The following is a 21,954-nucleotide window of genomic DNA, read 5'->3' as shown; positions in this document are numbered from 1 at the left end:
GCCAGCAGCAGGTTTCTTCTATGACAATGTGCTTAAGGGGACATTACACTCTTAGTTCACTGATTTGAGCACAAGGATGACATGAATACTGAAAAGAAACTACAATACACTAGTGCTCAGACCAAAGACTCACGGTTGAATTGTCAGTTCTTGTGGGTCTGTGCTTGTTACATGACCCACTTCAGTCTATATGCTACTAAAATACTTTAAACCAATTTGTAGCACAGCTATGCCCATGGTCAATTACTGATTTATCAAAGGGGAAATGGTACGTTTCTATTCACTAATTTTTTTATTAAAAAACTCTGCTCATAAGGAGTAATATTTTGATTTACTTAATCACTTTTATATATACTCTCATTCTATATTTAGATTGTTGCTCAATAGTACACATTAAAACAAAATACTTGTGTTGTAATGCTTGATGTGTAGATTCCAATAACCATATATCACAAATGTTTGAAATGAGCTTTAGGGGTTTCAAGTAAAACATAGCATAGTAAATCACTGAAACATTTTCAAAGTATACTTGGAGATGGGCCAAAGTGTCTCCAAGTCATGTTGAATCCTGCATTCTAACCTTTCTCTGTCTTCACTCAACTCCTTGAATCTGCAGCTAAGGGTACAGAATTTCCTTGGCCATCATCCTGATGTTTTCTGGATATATTTAGTGCCCATATGTGTTCAAACCACCCCCTCCCTCCCATTTCTTATTATGATCTCTCTGATGATGACACAGATATGAGTCTGTCTACCCAGATCATCTTGATTTCAATGGGTCTACTCTGAGCACAACTAAGTCGGAATCCATCCAATTAGAACTTCATGTTTGACAGTATCCTTCTAAGAATGTGCTTGCAGTGTGCAGTTAATTTCAAGATTGCATATTTTATACATACAAACGCAAGGCGGATTCCCATGTTTCTTTACATTCAAGGCATTTTACAAATTAAGTCTAAGCAGTTAACAGTAAGACCACTGAGCTTACTCCCCGGTAACCATGCATACTTAGGCTGTAGTCAAGCCACATTGTTCACAGGGATGTAAACTCAGATTTTCCTAGCCAAATCCAGACATGCTAACCACTACACCACCTTTTGCCAGTTTCTTATTCTGTGACTGTCAGAGCTACCCCACTGCTTATTATGCTTCTCAGCTACCTCCATCTGAAACATGGGTGTGAGGGACAGGGGATATCGCGAAGTCCCTCCCCTCCTGAGTTCCAGCCCATCCCCGAGCGCAGGGGAAAGCAGGGAGAGTTCCGACGCAAGTGGGGAAGCAGGAAGTGGTGTCCGAGGCTCAGGCAGGGTAGAGGAGCCATCGTCCCAGGTGGGACAGGAAGGGGAAAGCAAGGGGGGCAGACCTATCCCCCCAACTCCGGAATTGCGCAGAAAACGTAGGGGGAAGAGGCTGGGTCTCCCCAAGTTATGTTGGAGAAAAACGCGCCAAACGCCATTCGGAGGTTCTGACTCAAGCGGATAAGATGTGTCTCTGTAAATAGTATTGCCTTTAGCACTGTAAATACGCAGCACCAATAAAAAGATAAAATGCAGAGCAGTGTGGAGTCGTTACTCTGAAGTAGCCCACCCAGGCCACTGTGACAATGGGTGTTCTCAACAACCCACATTACTAGTACTTGTCAGATATTGACATTGTGACACAGTGTTTTTGTATCCAGAAAAAGGCAGCATAAAGACGTTCATTACTTGGGATGCCTCTGCTATTTCCAGCAATGGGTGGCTGCTGCTGATATGAGTCAGAATCTGAATGAATGGGTCACTTCACAGTGTGTTAAATCCGAAGTTATTTGTTGTCCTCTCTCTTTAAGAAAATATTTGTCCCTTGTCAAGTGAAGAACTTTCGCTCTTTTGCCTTCATTTCGAAAAGAAACCACCAGTTTTCCCCCCATGCTCTTGGTTTCAGAACATTCTTCTTTTCATTTTCATTTCCAGTCTTGGAAAAGTCATGTTGATGTGTCGGGCCAACCCCTCTAAAAGGCTGTTGATGTTTTAACAAGACATAGTGACTTTGTTTATTTTTGGCTTTATATGGTTGTTGTTGTTTTTTTTAATGCCCACATCCTGCACAAGAAAAAACAATGTTGACTGTGACATTTTGGACAACAAAGTTTTAGTTTCCATGGCTGTAAAACCATTTGATCCATGAATTAAATTGGGAACGTTAAAAAATAATAATCTGGGCCTGGTATGGACCTGAAGGGAAATCTTTTAACAGGTCAAATTAGAGAGGCCTAAAAATAAAGTACGAGTAATAAAAAAATATACATAACCCATAAATAGGAGCTGTTCTTTTCCTTCACTGTAGTTCAAACACTTGATCTGGTCAAGGAGAGGTGAAAGTTCTATTTTTCACTTGAGTTTTGTCCCTGTGTCACCTGGGCAGTCAAGTTACCACATAAGTGGCACACAGTGAGTACTTTATGCTTTGTAGAAAGCCCAGAGGAAGCTGGGGGGAGGGGGAGACGGTGCCCTCTTGGTCTTCCCTGCTTTTCTCCATAACAAGGCTGATAAACAACTCACTATGAGGCCTCCATTTTACTGGGTAACCACCAGAAGTTCTATTCTGGGTTTTGGAAGGAAGCAGTTGCCAATAATCATTTGGCCATGATTTTCAGTGCCTTTGATCCCTCAACTTCCATCCACATTCTGACTGACTCACTGTTCCACACAGATCAGTGCTAAAGAAATAGCCCAGCAAAGTCCTAAGATGTAAGGTCTCCTGGCTATTGCCTTTCTTACTAAGCCCAAGACCCAAAGTATACCCTTCAACCAGTTTTGGTTCCACACCTCTGCTCTACAGGAACCATGGGGATATCATTTTATTGGGTCTAGTCTTCAGTTGTAGAGGTCAGGCTTGTCAGAATTTTTCCTCAAGTGATAGAGTGGCTTAAAAGAAGCCATGTATAGATTGTTTGATCCAGTGCCTAAACCAAGATCTCTCACATGCCGTGACCAATAAAGTTGTGAACTTATTTAGCCCATTAACCTAAAACACACGAGTCCTTATGTCTTATTTATCTCTAATGTGGGTGGCGGGTCCTCGACTCACAACTGTGAATGAAGGGAGTTTCATTGATGTCTTTGGAATTGTTAGCTTTGCATGTTGCTGAGTGGCTTTGTGCAAGTGGCTTTCCACAGACACATGTCTCCATGTGTATGTTTCACACGGTGACCCATTCAACATGTTCAGTGTATGAACTGGGTCAAAGAGGGTGGCATTTCAACATTTCAACATTATCAGTGCATATGTTTGGGTGGAGTGCAGATTCTAACATGGTAACGAGGATGATTTATTTTATCAAGGGCAAAACAGGCTTCTAAGCAGTTTACAAAATATAAACGAATAACAGAAACATTTTTAAAAATGTGAAATTAAAATGCACAATAAAACATAAAAAGATAGTGAGGGTAGAGCTAGGAATTGTTAATTCCTCTATCTTAATTCTTCTATTTAACTTATATGCAGAATTCATCATGCGAAAGGCTGGACTAGATGAATCCCAAGCCGGAATTAAGATTGCCGGAAGAAATATCAACAACCTCAGATATGCAGATGACACAACCTTGATGGCAGAAAGTGAGGAGGAATTAAAGAACCTTTTAATGAGGGTGAAAGAGGAGAGCTCAAAATATGGTCTGAAGCTCAACATCAAAAAACCCAAGATCATGGCCACTGGTCCCATCACCTCCTGGCAAATAGAAGGGGAAGAAATGGAGGCAGTGAGAGATTTTACTTTCTTGGGCTCCTTGATCACTGCAGATGGTGACAGCAGTCACGAAATTAAAAGACGCCTGCTTCTTGGGAGAAAAGCAATGACAATCCTAGACAGCATCTTAAAAAGCAGAGACATCACCTTGCCTACAAAGGTCCGTATAGTTAAAGCTATGGTTTTCCCAGTAGTGATGTATGGAAGTGAGAGCTGGACCATTAAGAAGGCTGATCGCCGAAGAATTGATGCTTTTGAATTATGGTGCTGGAGGAGACTCTTGAGAGTCCCATGGACTGCAAGAAGATCAAACCTATCCATTCTTAAGGAAATCAGCCCTGAGTGTGGAAGGACAGATCGTGAAGCTGAGGCTCCAATACTTTGGCCACCTCATGAGAAGAGAAGAATCCTTGGAAAAGACCCTGATGTTGGGAAAGATGGAGGGCACTAGGAGAAGAGGACGACAGAGGACGAGATGGTTGGACAGTGTTCTCGAAGCTACGAACATGAGTTTGACCAAACTGCGGGAGGCAGTGGAAGACAGGAGTGCCTGGCGTGCTATGGTCCATGGGGTCACGAAGAGTCGGACACGACTAAACGACTAAACAACAACAACAATTCTTCTATAGTTAAAGGATCTTGGTTATGTGATGTAAACAAAGAAACAAATAGGGATGAAAGGAGTCTGGGATAAAGATGTGTCAAGGATACAGCTGCCCTCCAAGAAATGTCATACAACCACAAGGTAGCCTACAAATAGAATTTCATCTTGTTTGCAAGACTAGCTTCCTTTTAACATAAACAGGACACAGTTAAGGTCCACACATCACAGAAAGCAACAGAGCAACATGAAAGGAAATATAGGGTGTGATTTGATCCCCAAATTCCTTCCTACCCAAAGGTTAGCACAGCTGGAAAGCTTGGCTTTCAGATCAGAGTATAATGAACTCACCTGATTTCTGCTTTGCAGTAATGTGGTTGGCAGCGGCCAAACAGATTCAAATTCCTATCTGCTGGCTCTGCTCAAAGTTGGCATTAGATAAACAAAATTGTACAACATCTCTCTCTCTCTCTCTCTCTCTCTCTCTCTCTCTCTCTCTCTCTCTCTCACACACACACACACACACACACACACACACTTCCTTGTACAGAGTAAAATGAAATTTTGTATACAACATTTCAGCATTTAAATGTTTTAAGGATTTCAGAAATTTGGAAGTTTGTGAGTTAATTTTACAGAGTGTGTCTGATAATAACTTGTCAAAGATAATACCTTATCAACAACTTTCCCCCTTAAGAAAATCTTGGGGCATCTATAACTGAGGATGTTGAAACTAATTTAAGTTTAGAATTTGCACACATTTGAATTTCTAGGAGCATTTCTGAGATAGGAAAATGTGATTGATAATTTTTTTTCCATTCCTAATTTCATTTCAGCACTATTTTCTTTTATTTAGCAAGTGGTTTCTTTTAAAAATATATATTCATTGAAATTTTCAAAACGAGGAAAGGAGATGTAGATCACAACAGGCCATCAAAAATGATTATAATAATACTGGATTGGGCTCAGCTCTCTCTGAGAGCTGCAAGGAGCTTCTCAACGCAAGGCAGGCATCCAGAAATGAATGGAGAAAAAGACAGTTCCTGTTACGACTTTATATGCTCTTGTAATCCTGAATTTTGCATATGAAGAAAGAATTGGTTTATTTCAGTCCACACTATGGTATTTGAGGGAAAGGAGAGAGAGAAGAAGGTGGCAATGATGGTGGTATTGAATGGATATTGCTATGGAGATAAAAATTAATTTAAGTGTGGGAGGGGGAACCATATCAGATACTAAATTCCTGGGTAACTGGCAGATAATATCCAGACAAACATTACTTGTCCTAGTGCTAGGGACAACAGTATACATGATCAGAAGCCAAGGTGCTTATATTAGCTTTGCTCAAAATGCAGATAGTGTTCCATTGGCAGAGGGGGACGCTGCTTCCTCTTCCAGTAAAAGAAGCTGCTAATCCATTGAATGCAGAAGGATCCCAGAGAGTCTGGGAAAAACAAACAGGTTTGGAAGAAAACGTTTTTTTAGGATTTCTCCCTTGGCAGGCTCCCAAACAAAAAGGCAGGAAACTTCTTTCCTTCTCTGTGAAATCCCAGTAAATGAATGCCTATATTTCCTTGGGGGGGGGGGAGGAGAGCAAATAACAGGAGGCTGTCATTCAGTAGGATCAAACAGTTGGGTCAATTACTGATGATTACCACTTTTTGTAGGCAAGAATATCCACACAGAGAGGGCCCATAAGCCCCTTGGGGTACAAGGTAACAACACTTTGAAAGATGACTACCCAATTTTCATTCAGTGAAAAGCATGACAAAAGCCTAATAGTTGCCAAAGAAACTCTCAAGCAGGCACCCACTCTGCACTCAGTACACTCCAGTTCAGCATAAGCCTTCCATATACACAATCCTATTTATGTTTCGCTGTCAAATGGTAAGCCCCGATCTTAAATGGAACAGTCAATGTTTTTAATGTCCTCCCCCCCCCAATATCATAACTGTATGATATCACATGGTGAAAATTTCCAAATTATTTTGTTGCAATACCATTATTTTCAATTATTCATTTTATACATCCTATAAAGATCCTGGGACATGATATACTATTGTATTAACATTTTATAACAATTCTCACTAATATCCAGGTCCTGTATTTTCAGTGGTAGACATTCTACCGTGCTACTGGTGAATTTCCATGAGCTTGACCTGGGGCACTGCAGCAAAACACCTGTTCATATTGAAAATACAGAACCTTTTTTTTGGCAGTAATGCAATCACACTTCGGCTCACTTTCCAGGTTTTGTAAATTGGCCCTGAGGTGAAATCTGATTCCCCACCCTGTGCATTCTCTCCCCCAACTGACTTCTGCCCTAGCACTCTATAGCCTTTCTCTCCCATTTTTGTGTAGTCTGGCCTCAGGTTTATGTCCAACATATGGACTTGCCCAATTGCACCACCATCATTTAGCCCTGCAACCTCCTGCTCAGTGCAAAATCCACAACAAAAATGGTTGTCCAGCCTCTGCTTAAATACCTGAATTTAGACAAAATCTACTTCCCCAAAATGTCCATCCATTGGTTCTAGTCATATCTTCTGGAGCAAAAGATAACAGGCCTGCTCCATCTTCTGTGTGGCAGCCCTTCAGATATTTGAACACTACTATAATTTCTCTCCCCCTTCCCCACTTCTCTTTTTGAGACTTTGTCATGGTGGCGCTGGGAAGATGTGGGAAATTCACTTTGTTCCAGTGAAAGGATTGTATGTTGTTTTGCCGACCAAAGGGTACAGAACATATATGTCATTTTCAAAGTGAGGATATTGTCTTTTCCTTACCTTCCCCATTCCAGCATGAGCATGTCCCAGCTTGACGACAACAGGGAAAGCTGGAGTTGTGAGCTGAAAGGCAAAGGAAGAAATCAGTCCAGGGTTGGTACATGACAAACGCCTTTTTCATTCTTAGGGCTCTCAATTGTGTTTCACACGCAGATGTTGTCACCCCATCCCACCACAATATGACTAGTGGCTGTGTGTGTGTGTGTGACCACAGATTTCTATGGATAGTTAAAGAGAGCTCATTGGAAACAAGATTTTTATTGGACTTTTCAGTAGAAGCAGCTTCTGAAAACAATTTGGAAATAAAGCCTTTTGCCACATATTTTTCTTGGCTCACACTTTCATTATATTCTTCTTCTTTAAGCCTCTGCAATTTTACCCCATACAGTACATGAAATTTTCCTTCCCTTCCCCCCCACAAACTGTTAGAGCACATTTTAAAATGAGAGCTATATGTCATCAGCATCAGTTAAATTTATATATTGCCCTTCATCTGAGGATTTTTACATACTAGAAACCATCCTCTAAACCTAATGAACTGGAAACAAGTCATTCCCATTTTTCCTGGTAATAGCTGAATAGTAGGGAGGAAGAATAGCTGGGGCTGGGGTTCGGGCTGATGGGAGTTGTGGTCCACAAGGCCTGGAAGGCACCAACAGGATGGCAAAGGATGCACTAGTCTACATGTAGGTCAAATGAACAGTTCACAAAGCCATAGTGCGTTTTCTCTTTCTCTAATAAGGATGATGTAACGTTAACTTAATTCATCCATGCTTGCATAAAGACTAATGCTAAAAATAATTACAAGAGCAAGAATGACTGATTCAGTGACTCATAAATGATCCTTCTACATATTTATCACTATTCCACAAAAACCCTACCACTTGCCACATGCAATACTCAACATGCATGCTTACTCAGAAGTTACTCCCACCAAGGCACAACACCTCACAGAGCCTCCTTAAACTCCATCTCAAGACTGTGAGCCCAAATGCAGACTCTGACTTCACCACCGGCCAACCTTCCCCCTCCTCTAATCAGCTTTGGTTTGTTTAGCCTGGTAAAGAGTCCTAGAGAACTTGCTTGTACACTATTTTGGGATGTATCAGCTGCCCCAATAAAGCTGTTACCCAAACAATGTATGCTAAATGTAGTTATCCAATCTCTCTCATATTCCAATACATTAATATGCAAAAACATTTTGCTAGACAGTTGCACAGGTAGACATGCCTCTGCCCCTAAATATTGCTGCTCACCCAGGAAGGAAAATAACAGCACTATCATATGTGAACCCAGGTGATTCAGATGGGCAGGGCACAAATAAAATAAAATAAAATCATCATGGCAACATGAGACTGGACTACACTGGAAATGTTTTTGAATGGCTCTTAAGAAGGAATTTTGGCAGATGCAGCTTGTCTTGCAGGTGTGAGAAAGACTGAACCTGAAAAAATTCCCTTTTCTACCCAACTGAGCTTCAGCTTTCTTTGAAGTGAGCCACGAAGATAAATACCAAAGCTTAGTGCAATGGACTCATTAAACAGTTAACATGTGATGATGCATTACCATTTATAGCTGATAAACCAGAACTTTCCAGGTGGAGAAATTGCTGTTGTTCCAATTATCAATTATCGCTAAGGAAAAGAACCTGGCATGACCTAAATATAGATGAGGGTTGTTATCTCCATCTGTGGCAGTTTTATATATAAGCACATTTTAGTACATTGTTTTGGGGGGGGACATGTGTGCATGTGTTGGCATGTTTCCTTTGCATCAAGAGATGTTGGGTAGTAGTAGGATGCTTATACAACTAACATGTCATATTTCCCTTGAGACCAGGAATACCTCCTGGATAAAAGCATACATAGTAAGTACAGTTTGTGGACTCTGGTGGCACAATTTCAGCCCTGATAGTCTGAAGCCTAGGAAAGTGTGGCTACATGCAAGGCTGGATTAAGCAAAATAAGCACGTGCTTAAGAGGTCTCAGGGCGGTTCACAAAATAAAATCAAACTATAAAACCACAAAACATAACCAAAATAAGAACAACAATTCAATAACACCCCCCCCCCCCAATGCATTTTAAAAGGGCATAGGAATACATATGCATTTTGATGCATTTTGGTAACTTCTTTGAGCTGAAGATGCTATTACAAAATTTGGAGAGGTATAGAATTTGAAATGAGAATTGGGTTCCAATTAGGTTCCATTAGACTAGGCAGTGCAGATTAGGTCAGTTCATATCATAATTCACATAAATGGAATTCCTTAACCTCTTCCTCATACCTTGGGGTGCTGCTCACAGAACAGGCAATTCTGGCTAGCTCAGGGGTGGAAAACCAATGAAATGAGAAACAGCTGCCTATTATTGCCCTGTATCTGGGGTGGAAAACCTGTAGCCCTTCAGATGTTGTTGGACTACAACTCCCATCTTTCCCGATTGTTGGCTACACTGGCTGGGACTGATGGGAGTTGAAGTCTAACAACATCAAACATACAATCTCAGGACTATTTAATTGCTCATCTTCTAACATTGTGTATGCCATCAAATGCCAACAGTGCCCTTCAGCTCTCTATATTGGACAAACAGGCCAAACCCTACGCCAAAGGATAAATGGACATAAATCTGACATCAGGAATCACAAGACAGAGAAACCAGTAGGAGAAAAATTCAATCTCCCAGGACATTCTATACAAGATCTCAAAGTAGCGGTCTTATTACAAAAGAATTTCAGAAATAGTCTGGAAAGAGAAGTTGCTGAACTGCAACTTATCACCAAACTTAAAACCATGGACCTGGTCTGAATAAAGACATTGGATTCTTATCTCATTATACATGATAAAGCTAACTTTAGCCATCTCACCCCTTGCTTTTTCCTGTAAGACCAATTACAGTCGTTAACAGTCATCTACGGGTTTTCACACCTATCAGTCAATCACCCATTCCCACCACCCTTCTGAATAATACCCCTCCCCACCCTCTCACTATATATAAGGGTCTGGTGACTTCTGTTTCAGTGTATCTGAAGAAGTGTGCATGCACATGAAAGCTCATACCTATGACAAACTTAGTTGGTTTCTAAGGTGCTACTTAGATGTGGGTGGCGCTGTGGGTTAAACCACCAAGCCTAGGGCTTGCCAATTGGAAGGTCAGCAGTTCGAATCCCCGCGACGGAGTGAGCTCCCGTTGCTCGGTCCCAGCTCCTGCCAACCTAGCAGTTCGAAAGCACGTCAAAGTGCAAGTAGATAAATAGGTACCGCTACAGCAGGAAGGCAAACGGCGTTTCTGTGTGCTGCTCTGGTTCGCCAGAAGTGGCTTTGTCATGCTGGCCACATGACCTAGAAGCTGTACGCCGGCCCCCTCGGCCAATAACGCGAGATGAGCGCCGCAACCCCAGAGTCGGCCACGACTGGACCTAATGGTCAGGGGTCCCTTTACCTTTAAGGTGCTACTGGAAGGATTTTTAAAATTTTGTTTCGAACATCCTTTACACTCAGCATTAGGAACACTAAACACAGCCATATACCCAATCAGACCATCTGGCCAGTGGAAGTTGGTTCATAAGGCAGTGCGGATGGGGGCAACCCACAGCTATATCTGTGGTGGGAAATCTGTGACGCTGTATTACAGTGCCCCCCCCGACTATTGGTCATGGTCTGATCCAGCAGGGCTCTGCTTATACTCTTATGTTCTCAGAATGCTCAGGCAACATCTGATATACCCATTCAGCCTGTCAGCTTCAGACAGAGTGAGATGAGGCAGCAAGACCTTCTTCACTGGTTTGGCTGGGACCAGAGGCTATTTGGCTCCAGTCTTCCCATAACTGCCTCCACAAGAAGTCATTCTACTTCGTCATTATGTATGAAACAAATGTGCATAGAATTTCAGTCTCAGTGATTGTTTGGCTGTATAAACGCAGCAAGGGGATATGACAGCCACAAGAGTAAAGCTAGAATTGCTGGAACCAAGTGTGGTATATTTATATAACCTCAGTCACAATTCTCATGGGAGGGTGTTGAATATAATTAAGAGAGGGCATTGCAAGAGTTTAACCAGAACAAACATGTTTGTACTGAAATCATGGACAAAATAAACCAGTGAACTCCAGAGTATTTGTTTTGTTAAGATTTGCTTTCTTAAGAGAAACAGGAAAACAAACAGGATGAAATCATTTTAATTTTTCAAATTGCCTGCGTTGATCACGCAGACAGAGAGCAGTGGGCTTGTGGATTAAGGAGTGAGGCTGTCACATCAGAGATGAATGAGCCGCTGTCTGTACAACTAAAGCAATGCAGCCATGTCCCCAAACTTCAGTTTGACAAAATGACTTGTCACTTGAATGTACAATGTTTCTTTCTATGACCAGTGTATGTATATAGTGCCAGCTCAAGACATTTACTGCCAGAAGCAGAGTCCCAATGCCCACATCCATAGGGTGTATTAGCACTACAACTGGGGAGCCAGTGTGGTCCAACAGTTAAAAGTGTTCGACTAGGACCTGGAAGACCAGGCTTTGAATTCCTACTCAGCCAATGAAGCTCACGGGGAGATCAGTCACTGTCATTGATGAACAACTCCAATGTCCCTGCTGCTCTCCTTTCTTCTTCTGGTTCTTTATCTTTAAACCAGACTTGAACGGAACAGCCCTTTAAATAGAAGACACCTTCAAATACTGTCCTCTCTAAAGTAGGTTACATGCCCACCCCAAGCCTCACTCTGCTTCATGGCAGCGGGTTGCCCCTTTCTCCACAACACATATAGAGTTTCCTGGATGGTTGACAACTTGCTACCTGACATACTAGGGACCCAGGTGGCGCTGTGGTTAAACCACTGAGCCTAGGGCTTGCTGATCAGAAGGTCGGCGGTTCGAATCCCTGTGACGGGGTGAGCTCCCGTTGCTCGGTCCCAGCTCCTGCCAACCTAGCAGTTCGAAAGCACGTCAAAATGCAAGTAGATAAATAGGAACCGCTACAGCGGGAAGGTAAACGGTGTTTCCATGTGCTGCTCTGGTTTGCCAGAAGCGGCTTTGTCATGCTGGCCACATGACCTGGAAGCTGTACGCCGGCTCCCTCGGCCAATAATGCGAGATGAGCGCGCAACCCCAGAGTCGGTCACGACTGGAACTAATGGTCAGGGGTCCCTTTACCTTTACCTGACATACTAGCTTCTCTTTCTAACCATTGACAGGACATGAGGGTGTCCTTTGTTGCTGAGTGGTATATCTCCTTAGAAATCAAATGTTACTAATGTTCCTACTAGATGGTGGGCCATTTAGTCAACACGGTAAACCACGAGTGTGGTTGATCCCTTAAAACACCCACCTAGCACTTTGCTGAGTGTTGCCATAACTGCTGTTGAAAAACAATGTGGAGTCACTTGCATTCTGGAAGAAACAGACCACAGACCACAGGCCCCTGCTCACAATACGTGCTGTGGTTAGACCATGCCATTGTAGTGGTTGGTGGAGTCCAGGCTAGACACAGAGCTTTTAAACTTTTCCCTCCGACTTTCCAAGTTCTCGTCATTTTAACCAGCTTTTATATATGACTCAAGCGCCTTTCCCCAATGGTCAAATGAGAGCGAGACACAGTTCAGGTTCACTATAAAAGCTTCCCCCCCTTCTTTTTAAAAGTTTTTTTCTTTTCATTTTGTCAGCATTTCAGCCCTGAGAATTGTAAAAACAAATCCAGACGGGTAGAAGAACAGCAAAGAAATCATATATTCAAAGAGCTGCTCAGGCAATGGTGAACTTGGGCCAATAAATCCCCAGCTGCCACCTGTCTAAACACAGGAATCTTTTTTAAAGGCAGTACTGAGGGCAGAGAAAAACCTATCATTTCTTCATGAGTAGAATTTGTGTGTAGAATAGACCATGATGAAAGCATGTTGACTACTAGAAAACAAGCAGGGAATGTAAACCTAAGGGCAGCTGTGCCAGCCCATAAGGAGAAAAAAAAACCATATTAGGGCAATATCATTCTTACGGTAGGCTAATCAAAATGTGGCAAAGTAGTGTGAGAGCTTTTGAGTTCTGCAGAGCTTCTCATCAGGCTAGATCAGGCACCTCCAAACTGCGGCCCTCCAGATGTTTTGGCCTACAACTCCCGTGGTCCCTAGCTAACAGGACCAGTGGTTGGGGAAGATGGGAATTGTAGTCCAAAACATCTGGAGGGCTGAAGTTTGGGGATGCCTGGGCTAGATGATAAGCAAACAAAGGGGATAGGGAAAAACAGAAGAAAGGCTGGCGGTGAAGACTCATGTCTTTACAGCCAGCTAATCTCTCTCTCCCCCCCCCTGCAAACCTTGTATTATTTATTAATTTATTAAAGGTTTTGGTTTGCAAAGATATGTGCAATGTCTCTCATAACATTTTTACAAATCAGTTCTATTTGTTGAGACATCGTCAGGTGACGATGTTTCTATTTTGCTTAATATGTGTGGGGTTTTTTGTCAGCATCGCTTGTATGGGTTCTCTGCTGTTCGCTTGTGTTCCTTTGGTGGCGAGAGATGTTGGGGTTGGCCTAGGATATGGTTGTTCATTTGTGGTTGCACCCCTGCCAGCCTTGTTAGCTGTCAAGCATGATGAAGAGTTATGGAGAACTCAAAAGATTGCACACTGTTCTGTGACATTTTAGTTGACCCAATAAAGGAATAGCTTTATTTAAGCAGGTGAAGCAATAGTGTACTTGTGAATTTGAAGTGTAGGCATGCCCCTAAGGAGAATAAAAAATGTAGAACAGCTAGATATATCCTCAAACAGCAAAGAATAACAGTACAGAACCGAATACACAATTTATTAGGATCACCATATAATAGTCATATAATAGTGAGCTGCCGAAAGGGTAGTCTTGTGGTTAGCATCCTGGACTCTGCCTGGGGAGATCTGGGTTCACATCCATGGTCACCACGCTGGCAACCCCACTAGACTACAGAGCCTGTTGATGCAGGCAGGTATTCCCTTGCTGGCAGATAACAACTAGCAGGCATTAATAGCTCCCACTGATGTCCTCTGAGGCAAGGAAGTGGGGATGAACAGCTGGAACTCACCCAGCCCACAGGCGAGGCAAGTCATCCCTTACTGCAGTTGCCATTACAGTATACAAAAAAAGTAAAATAAAGGCTTGTCAAGGCACTCACCAAATACTATCCCCCCACCCCACCCATGCCCCTTACTGCGACAACTACCGTAACTAGAGTCATTATTTTCTTTCTTAAATAATTATGTTTGCACTCTAAAGAGGACAGAGGCCGGGAATTGCGAGCAGCAGGAACTTGAGAAATTCTTTTGGGAATAACACACAGGTCTCCTTCTTTCCTAGGGCATGTCTGGGGTTGTACAGAGGAGGCTGTGGTCTGTTTAAACCCACTCCATCAGTCATTCCTGTCTATGGAGGGGGAGGGCAAATCCCCTCCTTTTACTGGAAAGTAAAAGGCGGGGGTCGGAGCTGATTTCATCTCTGAGGCAATGCTTCATCACACAAGACTAAATGAGACAAATGTGAACTAGCTGCTCTGCATACAAGACAGCAAGACATCTGTTTCTTTCTCCATGTCGGTGCTTTGCTTTTTCGAAGACAACCTGTACTAGGGTTGCCATATCTTGAAGGGCAAAAAAAGAGGACAGCCCGAGCCACTGCTAACCTGAGCCAGGGAAAGAGGCACGTGGATGTGCAGAGCATCCTGCGTCAAACAAACAAACAAACAAACAAACAAACAGACAGACAGACAGACAAACAAACAAACCCCACACATTTCCTTAAAAAAAAATTAAAAACCCAGATGGGCATGTTGCACCCCCCAAGAGTACACACCTGGGATTTCCCAAATGTATGGCAACCCTTACCTCCACCTCTCAAAGGAAAATATCTAATGGGTTTAGGCTGCAATCCTATACTGTACACAGAATGACCTGGGAGTAACTTACATTGAACTCAATGGGTCTTACCTCTGATATGTATAGGGTTGCACTGCTTGATACCATTATTTCCTGTGGAACTTGGGCCTTGTTATGGTAATTTATATTCCCTAATTAATTGTGTGTTTTGCATCTCAAGCAAAGCTTTTATAAGATTCAATACTGATAACCTCACCCTACGGAGATTGTGTAAAGTTTGGAGCTGGGAGCTAGTCATGATTTTTGAACTGCCCCAAGTGTGTCTCATACCATAAATCAGATTCAAGTTGCATCAGATAAATGAGTGTTTGTGACACCCCAATTGGATCCTTTTCTGGTTCTCTCTGAATATTGAAAATTGCTTCTGATGCATTGAATGGCTATTTAGAATAGGAGATGTGGGAAATCCCAATCAGGGTGCTCATGTATCTGTAACAGAAACTGAGACAATTCAAGGATCTCTGCACACTTGGGTTTGAAGCCCCTTTTACCACTTAAGACACATTACCAAGAAGCAGTTTTAGTTGGCCAACCAAGGGAAGGAAGGACAGACAGACAGCAAGGTACAGTACATCTTATTCTGGAAGGGGTCATAATATCGTTTACTTGCAAGATGGCACTGGACTTTGTTGCATTTGGGTAGAGTCAGGAGTTCTCCAAGTCTGTGCTTGTTGAAGACAGACAACATAGTTCTTGCTTAGCTTCCTACGGGTGGGTCCTCTAAAGCCCAATTCAGGCCTTCAAAGGAATTTCTGAGTAGGCTGTGAGCCCCAACTCCTGCAGTGTCCTGGTGCATGCCAGCCTTACCTCCTTGACCTCCAACCTTTGCAAACTGAGTGGGAAGATCTGAAGGGTGATTCTGAATGTCTCAGCTGAGCATGCTTAGAATCCTCCCTGTAACTTGGAACTCTGCATTTAGAATTACCCTTCAGCTCTGGGTGGGCTTGGAGTGTTAGTACAGTCATGTAATCTAATGGGTTTGCTTTTGTTCTTGTTTTATGTATTTTGCATTTTTTATCTTGAATTTTTATGTTATGAACTGCCCTGAGATTTACAGATGAAGGGTGGTATACAAAATTAACTAATAAGAATAATAAAAATAATAAAGAATCCTACAGTCTGACATATTGAGCTTTCTTGCAGCTTAGCTTATCTGCATCTTCATATTGGGTCTTTCCACCCAAACCCCTTTTCTGTATTGGTGACAGGAGCTCCCACAGCTTCATAATATAGATGCTAAGCATTAATATGCAGAACTATTTTTCGTAGGACCTCTTCTTTGGCTTGGTTCTCACAGGATAAATGGGTTTTTTTCTTTTAATTTTCATTTTTTTCTCATACAGGAAGATTACAAGATGAACAATAAATTTCCTGGTCCAATTTGTTTTCCTGAATGTTCCAAAATTGGATAAATAAAGTATGTTCCTTGGGAAATGATCAGAGCTTTTGTCCTTCCAATGCCCTTACTATATTTGTCACTTAGACTAATTCAGCAACCTGCCAAATTCTAAATATCCGACCATACATTCTTGGCGTTTCCAAACATTTCCATTTCATTGATATTTCCATCCTTGCAATAGTCAATAAATTCATCATCTGTTCTATATTAGATTCCTGCACCGCCACTCCTGCCCAGTATCTTTTAGGGATCAAGTAGAAATATTACATAAAACTGCTTTACTGCATCAGACCAAGGTCAAAATAGTCCAGCATTTCACTCTAGACAGCAGCCAGCTATATCTCTCTGAAAAGATGACTTGAAGATGGTATATTTACTTTGTTTAACTCCAGCATATAGTATTCAGGAGAAATTGACTTTCCATTTCTGCTGCTACATAAGACTGATGTATGAAAACAAACTAAAAACTAAGAGAAAATAACCAGGGTCTTCCCTACCTAAGGCCTCAGACTCCTCCTCCTCAGGGTCTGACCAGCCTCTCATTGAGACTCAAAATATAAATGGACCAACTGTATGCTTCAGAATAAGACAGCTTCCTATGTAATTTCACCACAAGTGGATCAAATTTGTCCCCACTCTGCCATGTTTCCATGATGAATCAATATTATACTGTGGTGTTAAATCACTCATTATAATAGCAAACACAGGTGGTGAATGCTACTGGGTGAATCCCAAGGTTTGCAGAAGTACAACAAATTATTATTTTCAAAGAACCCAAAACTCAACGGAGCAAAAACTCAAAACATTGCTCTGTGGTGACTGAGCACAGTGGCCATGGAATTTAGAGTACTAATTAGAAAAGAAAACCGAAAATTGGGGTGGGATGGAGAAAATGGAATGTATTGCTTGGAAGAATGCATGGCCAGAACCCTGAGTGCTCCCTATAGGAGAGAGAACAGAATCATAGAACTGTAAAGTTGGAAGTGACCACAAGGATCATCTAGTCCAACCCACTGCAATGAAAGAATCTTTTGCCCAACATGGAGCTTGAATCCATGACCCTGAGGTTAAGAGTCACAAGCTCTAACAACCAAGCCTAAACTGCAGCATGTTGTTTCAGCCTTCACTTGTATTGCCTACTTTCAATCATGTAATAACTCTCCATAATCAGAGATATTTAATACAATAAACAACTGATTAAAAGAAAATGTACGATATACCCTCTCTGACAGCTGGGCATTATGGTTTGCAATTTTCAGAGGAGAAATCCCAAACTGTGCTGTGACTTTATCATATTTTGATACCATTTCAAATTGTACGTCCCAAGGAGACTACAGGATCCTGGAAATAATGTGGTGTGAGAGGCTGTGGCAACCTTTTCTCCTGCTTGAACTGGAGATTTAAACAGTGGTGGCTGGTCCATTAGGGTAAATGGGGCACTGCCCCACTAACATCAGTTTGCCCTTGGCCAACCCCCAGTTGCCTCACTTCTCAATTACAACCAATTACGGTTGGCTCTGTTTGTAATTAGGTCTGGCTTCACCTACTGTTGGCCTCCCTGCCTTCTGCACTACTGGTTTGTCCCAATGGACACCAGCCACCAATGGAATTCAAGGGTGTCATGAAAAGTTTAGAGGACATACCAGCCAGGAAGCTAGGCAAGCACTTTGCTGTCTCCCTTAATCAAGAAAGAACAACAACAGGGAACTCCACCCAGATACCAATCAGTCCAGTGCCACCTTGTGCTTAACCCCCATAATGGCATTCTTTATTTACGCAAAAGGCAAGGACTCACTGGTTTCAGGTTAAAAGATGGCAAGTTGCCACTGGCTGCTCCAGTTTTCTAATTGGCCTGAAACACACAGTGAAGATAAAATCACCTCTGAAGCATTTTGAAAACTACAGAAGTGAAGTTGTATAAATACCTTAGGAAGAAGACAGAACTGAGTGTCCTTCAATACTTGTTGTCTGAGGCAGGAGACACCAGGGTTGGTTTTTTCCATTGTTTGTGAACCCAAACAACACTTCTGTGTTGTTCTGTGACTGGAATGTTCTCGTCAGGCCCTTTCCTCAGCTGATAGCTATCTGAGGGCATTTTTTTTGTCTGAAGCAAAAATGTCCCATAGTAAAAAAGGCCGACAGACAAAAACTATCTCACCCTTTGTAAATACCAGTAGGCGGACAGATTGTGCTGTTTGTGCATTTGGTCACTGCCTGGAATATATTTTCAATGCGGCATGCCTAGGCTGTTCTACAAATTCATAAATACTTTGTACCACAGTTCTAACAAATGAGGCTACCAGTCTGCATCACAAACATAAAGCAAGAATGTGTTGGGCCTCTAGTCAGGGGCACAGCCTTGAGCAGGAGGTGAAGAGGCTCAGTGTTTTCTGAAAGGCGCATCCTCTGCCACAGAAACGTTTTCTTGTAATCCCAGATGTGTGGGACTGGCTGTGTTCATCACTGTTAAAGGGAAGGCTCTGCATGGGTGCTTTCTTCTTGATTTTTGTCCCACATCTTATGATTCATTTTAGTTAACAAAATGTATATTGCAGCCAAACCTTTAAGTAGTTTGCAATAAAGCTAAGTGGTTTACAAGAAAGTCTAAACAGTTCGCAATCTTCCACGGTTAAGCCTTAATATGTGTCATGGACTGGCTGGATACAGAGGAGTGGGGGGGGGGAGGCACCAGCTGGAGAAACCCCCAACAGAAGGCTCAGAGCCAGGGGATTGGTGGTGGGGCGACAATGAGTGGTCAGAGGGGGAAGATGGAGCAAACTGGAGGTGTCAGAAGCTGAACAGTGAACAGGCTTTAGTGAGCAGAAGAGGCTGTGGCAGAGAGCAGTTCAGAAGCAGAGGCTGGAGAGGAGGGGGGATAAGAGGCAGAGATGAGGCAGGCTACTGAAGAAGCCAGGGGTGTGTGTCTCCCCCTGCTGCTGTGACTAGCTCCCCTCCCCTCCCAGTCTCCCAGAACTCTCAGATGTATGAAGAGGGTGGGGCAGAGACAGACAAGGAGCTGGAGTCGGAAGGACTTGAGGGAGGAGGAGCCTTAGAGCGCTGTGGAAAAGCAGGGACCTTCAGTTTCATAACTGCCTCACTGGGGCAAAACCTGATGGGAGGAGTTGCTGTGCTCACTAGGCCTGAGCTGTTTTGTTTCTTGGCCCCTTGTGAGTTATTGTGACCTGCTGCTGACAATATGGCTGAAACCCAGGTAGCACTGAAACATGGGTAGCATTTCTGGGTATAATTACAGGAAGGGATGGGTGAATCCGTCAACTTCATTTTATGTCTATTTTCTCATGTTTTTCAGTTATCCACACTTCCATTTCAGTTTGAGTTTTGTGTGTGTGAGTGTTTTAAAAAAAGCCCTCACAAAAATTCACCAGCATTTTAGTGTGAATTTTCCTAACATACTCATTTATGTCCATAATTTTGCCTAATATACACATTTTTGTGAAACAATTTCCACATTATATTTTCAGTGCTGTTTTTATGAATATGTTCATTTTAATGCACACATTACCCAACAACACAATATTTGGCTGGAGAATTGCACTGTAAAATTCAGATTAGTGCAAATCACAAAGGATGTGTTTCAGTTTGCGCATTGTTCCAGAAAGTGTCAATTAGGTAGGTTCACCTTTAAATGTGAACTGAATTTAAAATCTCTTTCATTCTTAATCTGCAGAAAAGTCAGGATCACAACCAAATTCCTACCCATATCCCTGCACTGACAATCAAGATGTTTACGACAGATATGAGGAATATTGTTCCTTAGCTGAGATAGCAGTCTACAGCACTGACAGAGCAGTCCTATTCATGCACTTGGAAGTAAGTCCCTCTTTGTCAATGTGGTTTACTTTTACCTAAGTGTGCACGTTTGCAGCTTTACGCATGAGCAGATCTACTGGTGGACATTTCGAAATGTAGACTGCAGCCGTTACTTCAGAGTAGATCTGATTTCAAAGAGCAAGCTGGCACACCTGCCTACAAGTTCCTTCAACTGCTACTTGCACGTGGAGCCACCTGCTTGTGAATAGAGAGGGCCCAGCCTGTTAACGTCAGAAAATATATTTACATGGAAGATTGAAAGATAGCATATTACTAATGCTATCAAGGGGGGAGGGGACTACTTCTGCTACTTGTTATCGGTTCTTGTATGGTTTCACTTCCAAATGTTGACACTGAGCGTTTCCTTTGACATAGAGTAATAACTAGGGGGACAATTGTAAGTCCCAGTTGGGAACAGTGGGACTGCACCAAGCAGCTAAGACGCTGCTGCTGCAGCCAAAACCTGCCACCTGTGCCAGCCAGTGTGGAAGGCTGGGGGCAATAAAACTGCTGATTTCCTTGTGCCATCTCCAGGTTGGTGCAGCAGAGATGGCTAAATAAACTCTACCACTGGTAGGTGGCCCTCCTCACCCTGTTTCTGGGTTTTATGCTGGTTACCTTCAGCAAGTCAAGGGACGCGGGTGGCACTGTGGTCTAAACCACAGAACCTAGGGCTTGCTGATTAGAATGTTGGCGGTTCGAATCCCCGCAATGGGGTGAGCTCCTGTTGCTCAGTCCCAGCTCCTGCCAACCTAGCAGTTCGAAATCAAAGTACAAGTAGATAAATAGGTTCTGCTCCAGCGGGAAGAAGCGGCTTAGTCATGCTGGCCACATGACCCGGAAGCTGTCTGTGGACAAACGCCGGCTCCCTCGGCCTATAGAGTGAGATGAGCACTGCAACCCCAGAGTCATCCGTGACTGGACTTAACAGTCAGGGGTACCTTTACCTTTAGCAGGGATAACCCCTAACTCTACTTTTGGCAGCTCCAGCATATACATTCATGGCAGACACCTCCCCCAACCCCGTGAGTGGAAAGGGGGAAACCTCAGCTACATCCTAACCTCTTGGATCAGGGCTTATGATTGTTCTGTAAGGCATTAATGTAAAACCATTCTACATGTGGGCATTTAATTTCCTTTGGAAATGAAAGCGTTACAGCAAGCAACAAATAAGCATGTGTAAAGATGGCAGAGTTTGGCTGCTTTGTTATGCCAACCCCAGGTGCATAAAAATATAAATATATTAAGCTGGATTTGAATTACAAAAACATATTAAAGTTTGTTGGGTCGAAGTTAGGGTTGGTTATACATTAGAGGATTATGAATATATTCATTTCAGTTTCTGAACTGTATTATTATGGGGTTTGGATGCATTACCTGGGATAAATGCAAGCCAGAGGTTTGCTCTCATGCTTTACTACTCGACAGCCTTTCAGGGAAGGACTACAGCTCAGTGTTGATGAAACGCCTTTTTATGGCAATGCATTAGGAGTAGTAAGGTAATTGCCTCAGACAACTGATTCTGTGTATCATGAAAGTGGGGCAAAGGGTTTGTTATTTAATTGGATGCTGAAGGTCCCATGTTCAATATCTGGCATGTCCAGGTGGGACTGGAAATGTTGTCTCTGGTCTGAAACCCTAGAAAACCACTGCTGGACATTGAAGACACTACTGAGCTAAAGTGACCAAGTATATGGCAGTTTCTATATCCCGAGC

At 42.6% G+C, this 21,954-nt stretch overlaps 1 protein-coding gene across 1 annotated transcript in view; it reads right to left on the bottom strand.

Moving 5' to 3' along the window:
- Positions 1-21,954, bottom strand: part of SYN3 (synapsin III) — a 180,193-nt gene that overhangs the window by 30,696 nt on the left and 127,543 nt on the right. Inside the window, exon 6 of the mRNA XM_035128441.2 lies at positions 7,115-7,177. Coding sequence (XP_034984332.2) covers positions 7,115-7,177 — 63 coding nt within the window. The remainder of the gene's footprint in view (positions 1-7,114; positions 7,178-21,954) is intronic.

This window comes from Zootoca vivipara, chromosome 10, assembly GCF_963506605.1.
Source record: "Zootoca vivipara chromosome 10, rZooViv1.1, whole genome shotgun sequence".
Lineage (NCBI taxonomy): Eukaryota > Metazoa > Chordata > Lepidosauria > Squamata > Lacertidae > Zootoca > Zootoca vivipara.
The sequence above is the reverse complement of the archived record's forward strand: the minus strand, read 5'-3'. Positions and strand labels throughout refer to the sequence as shown.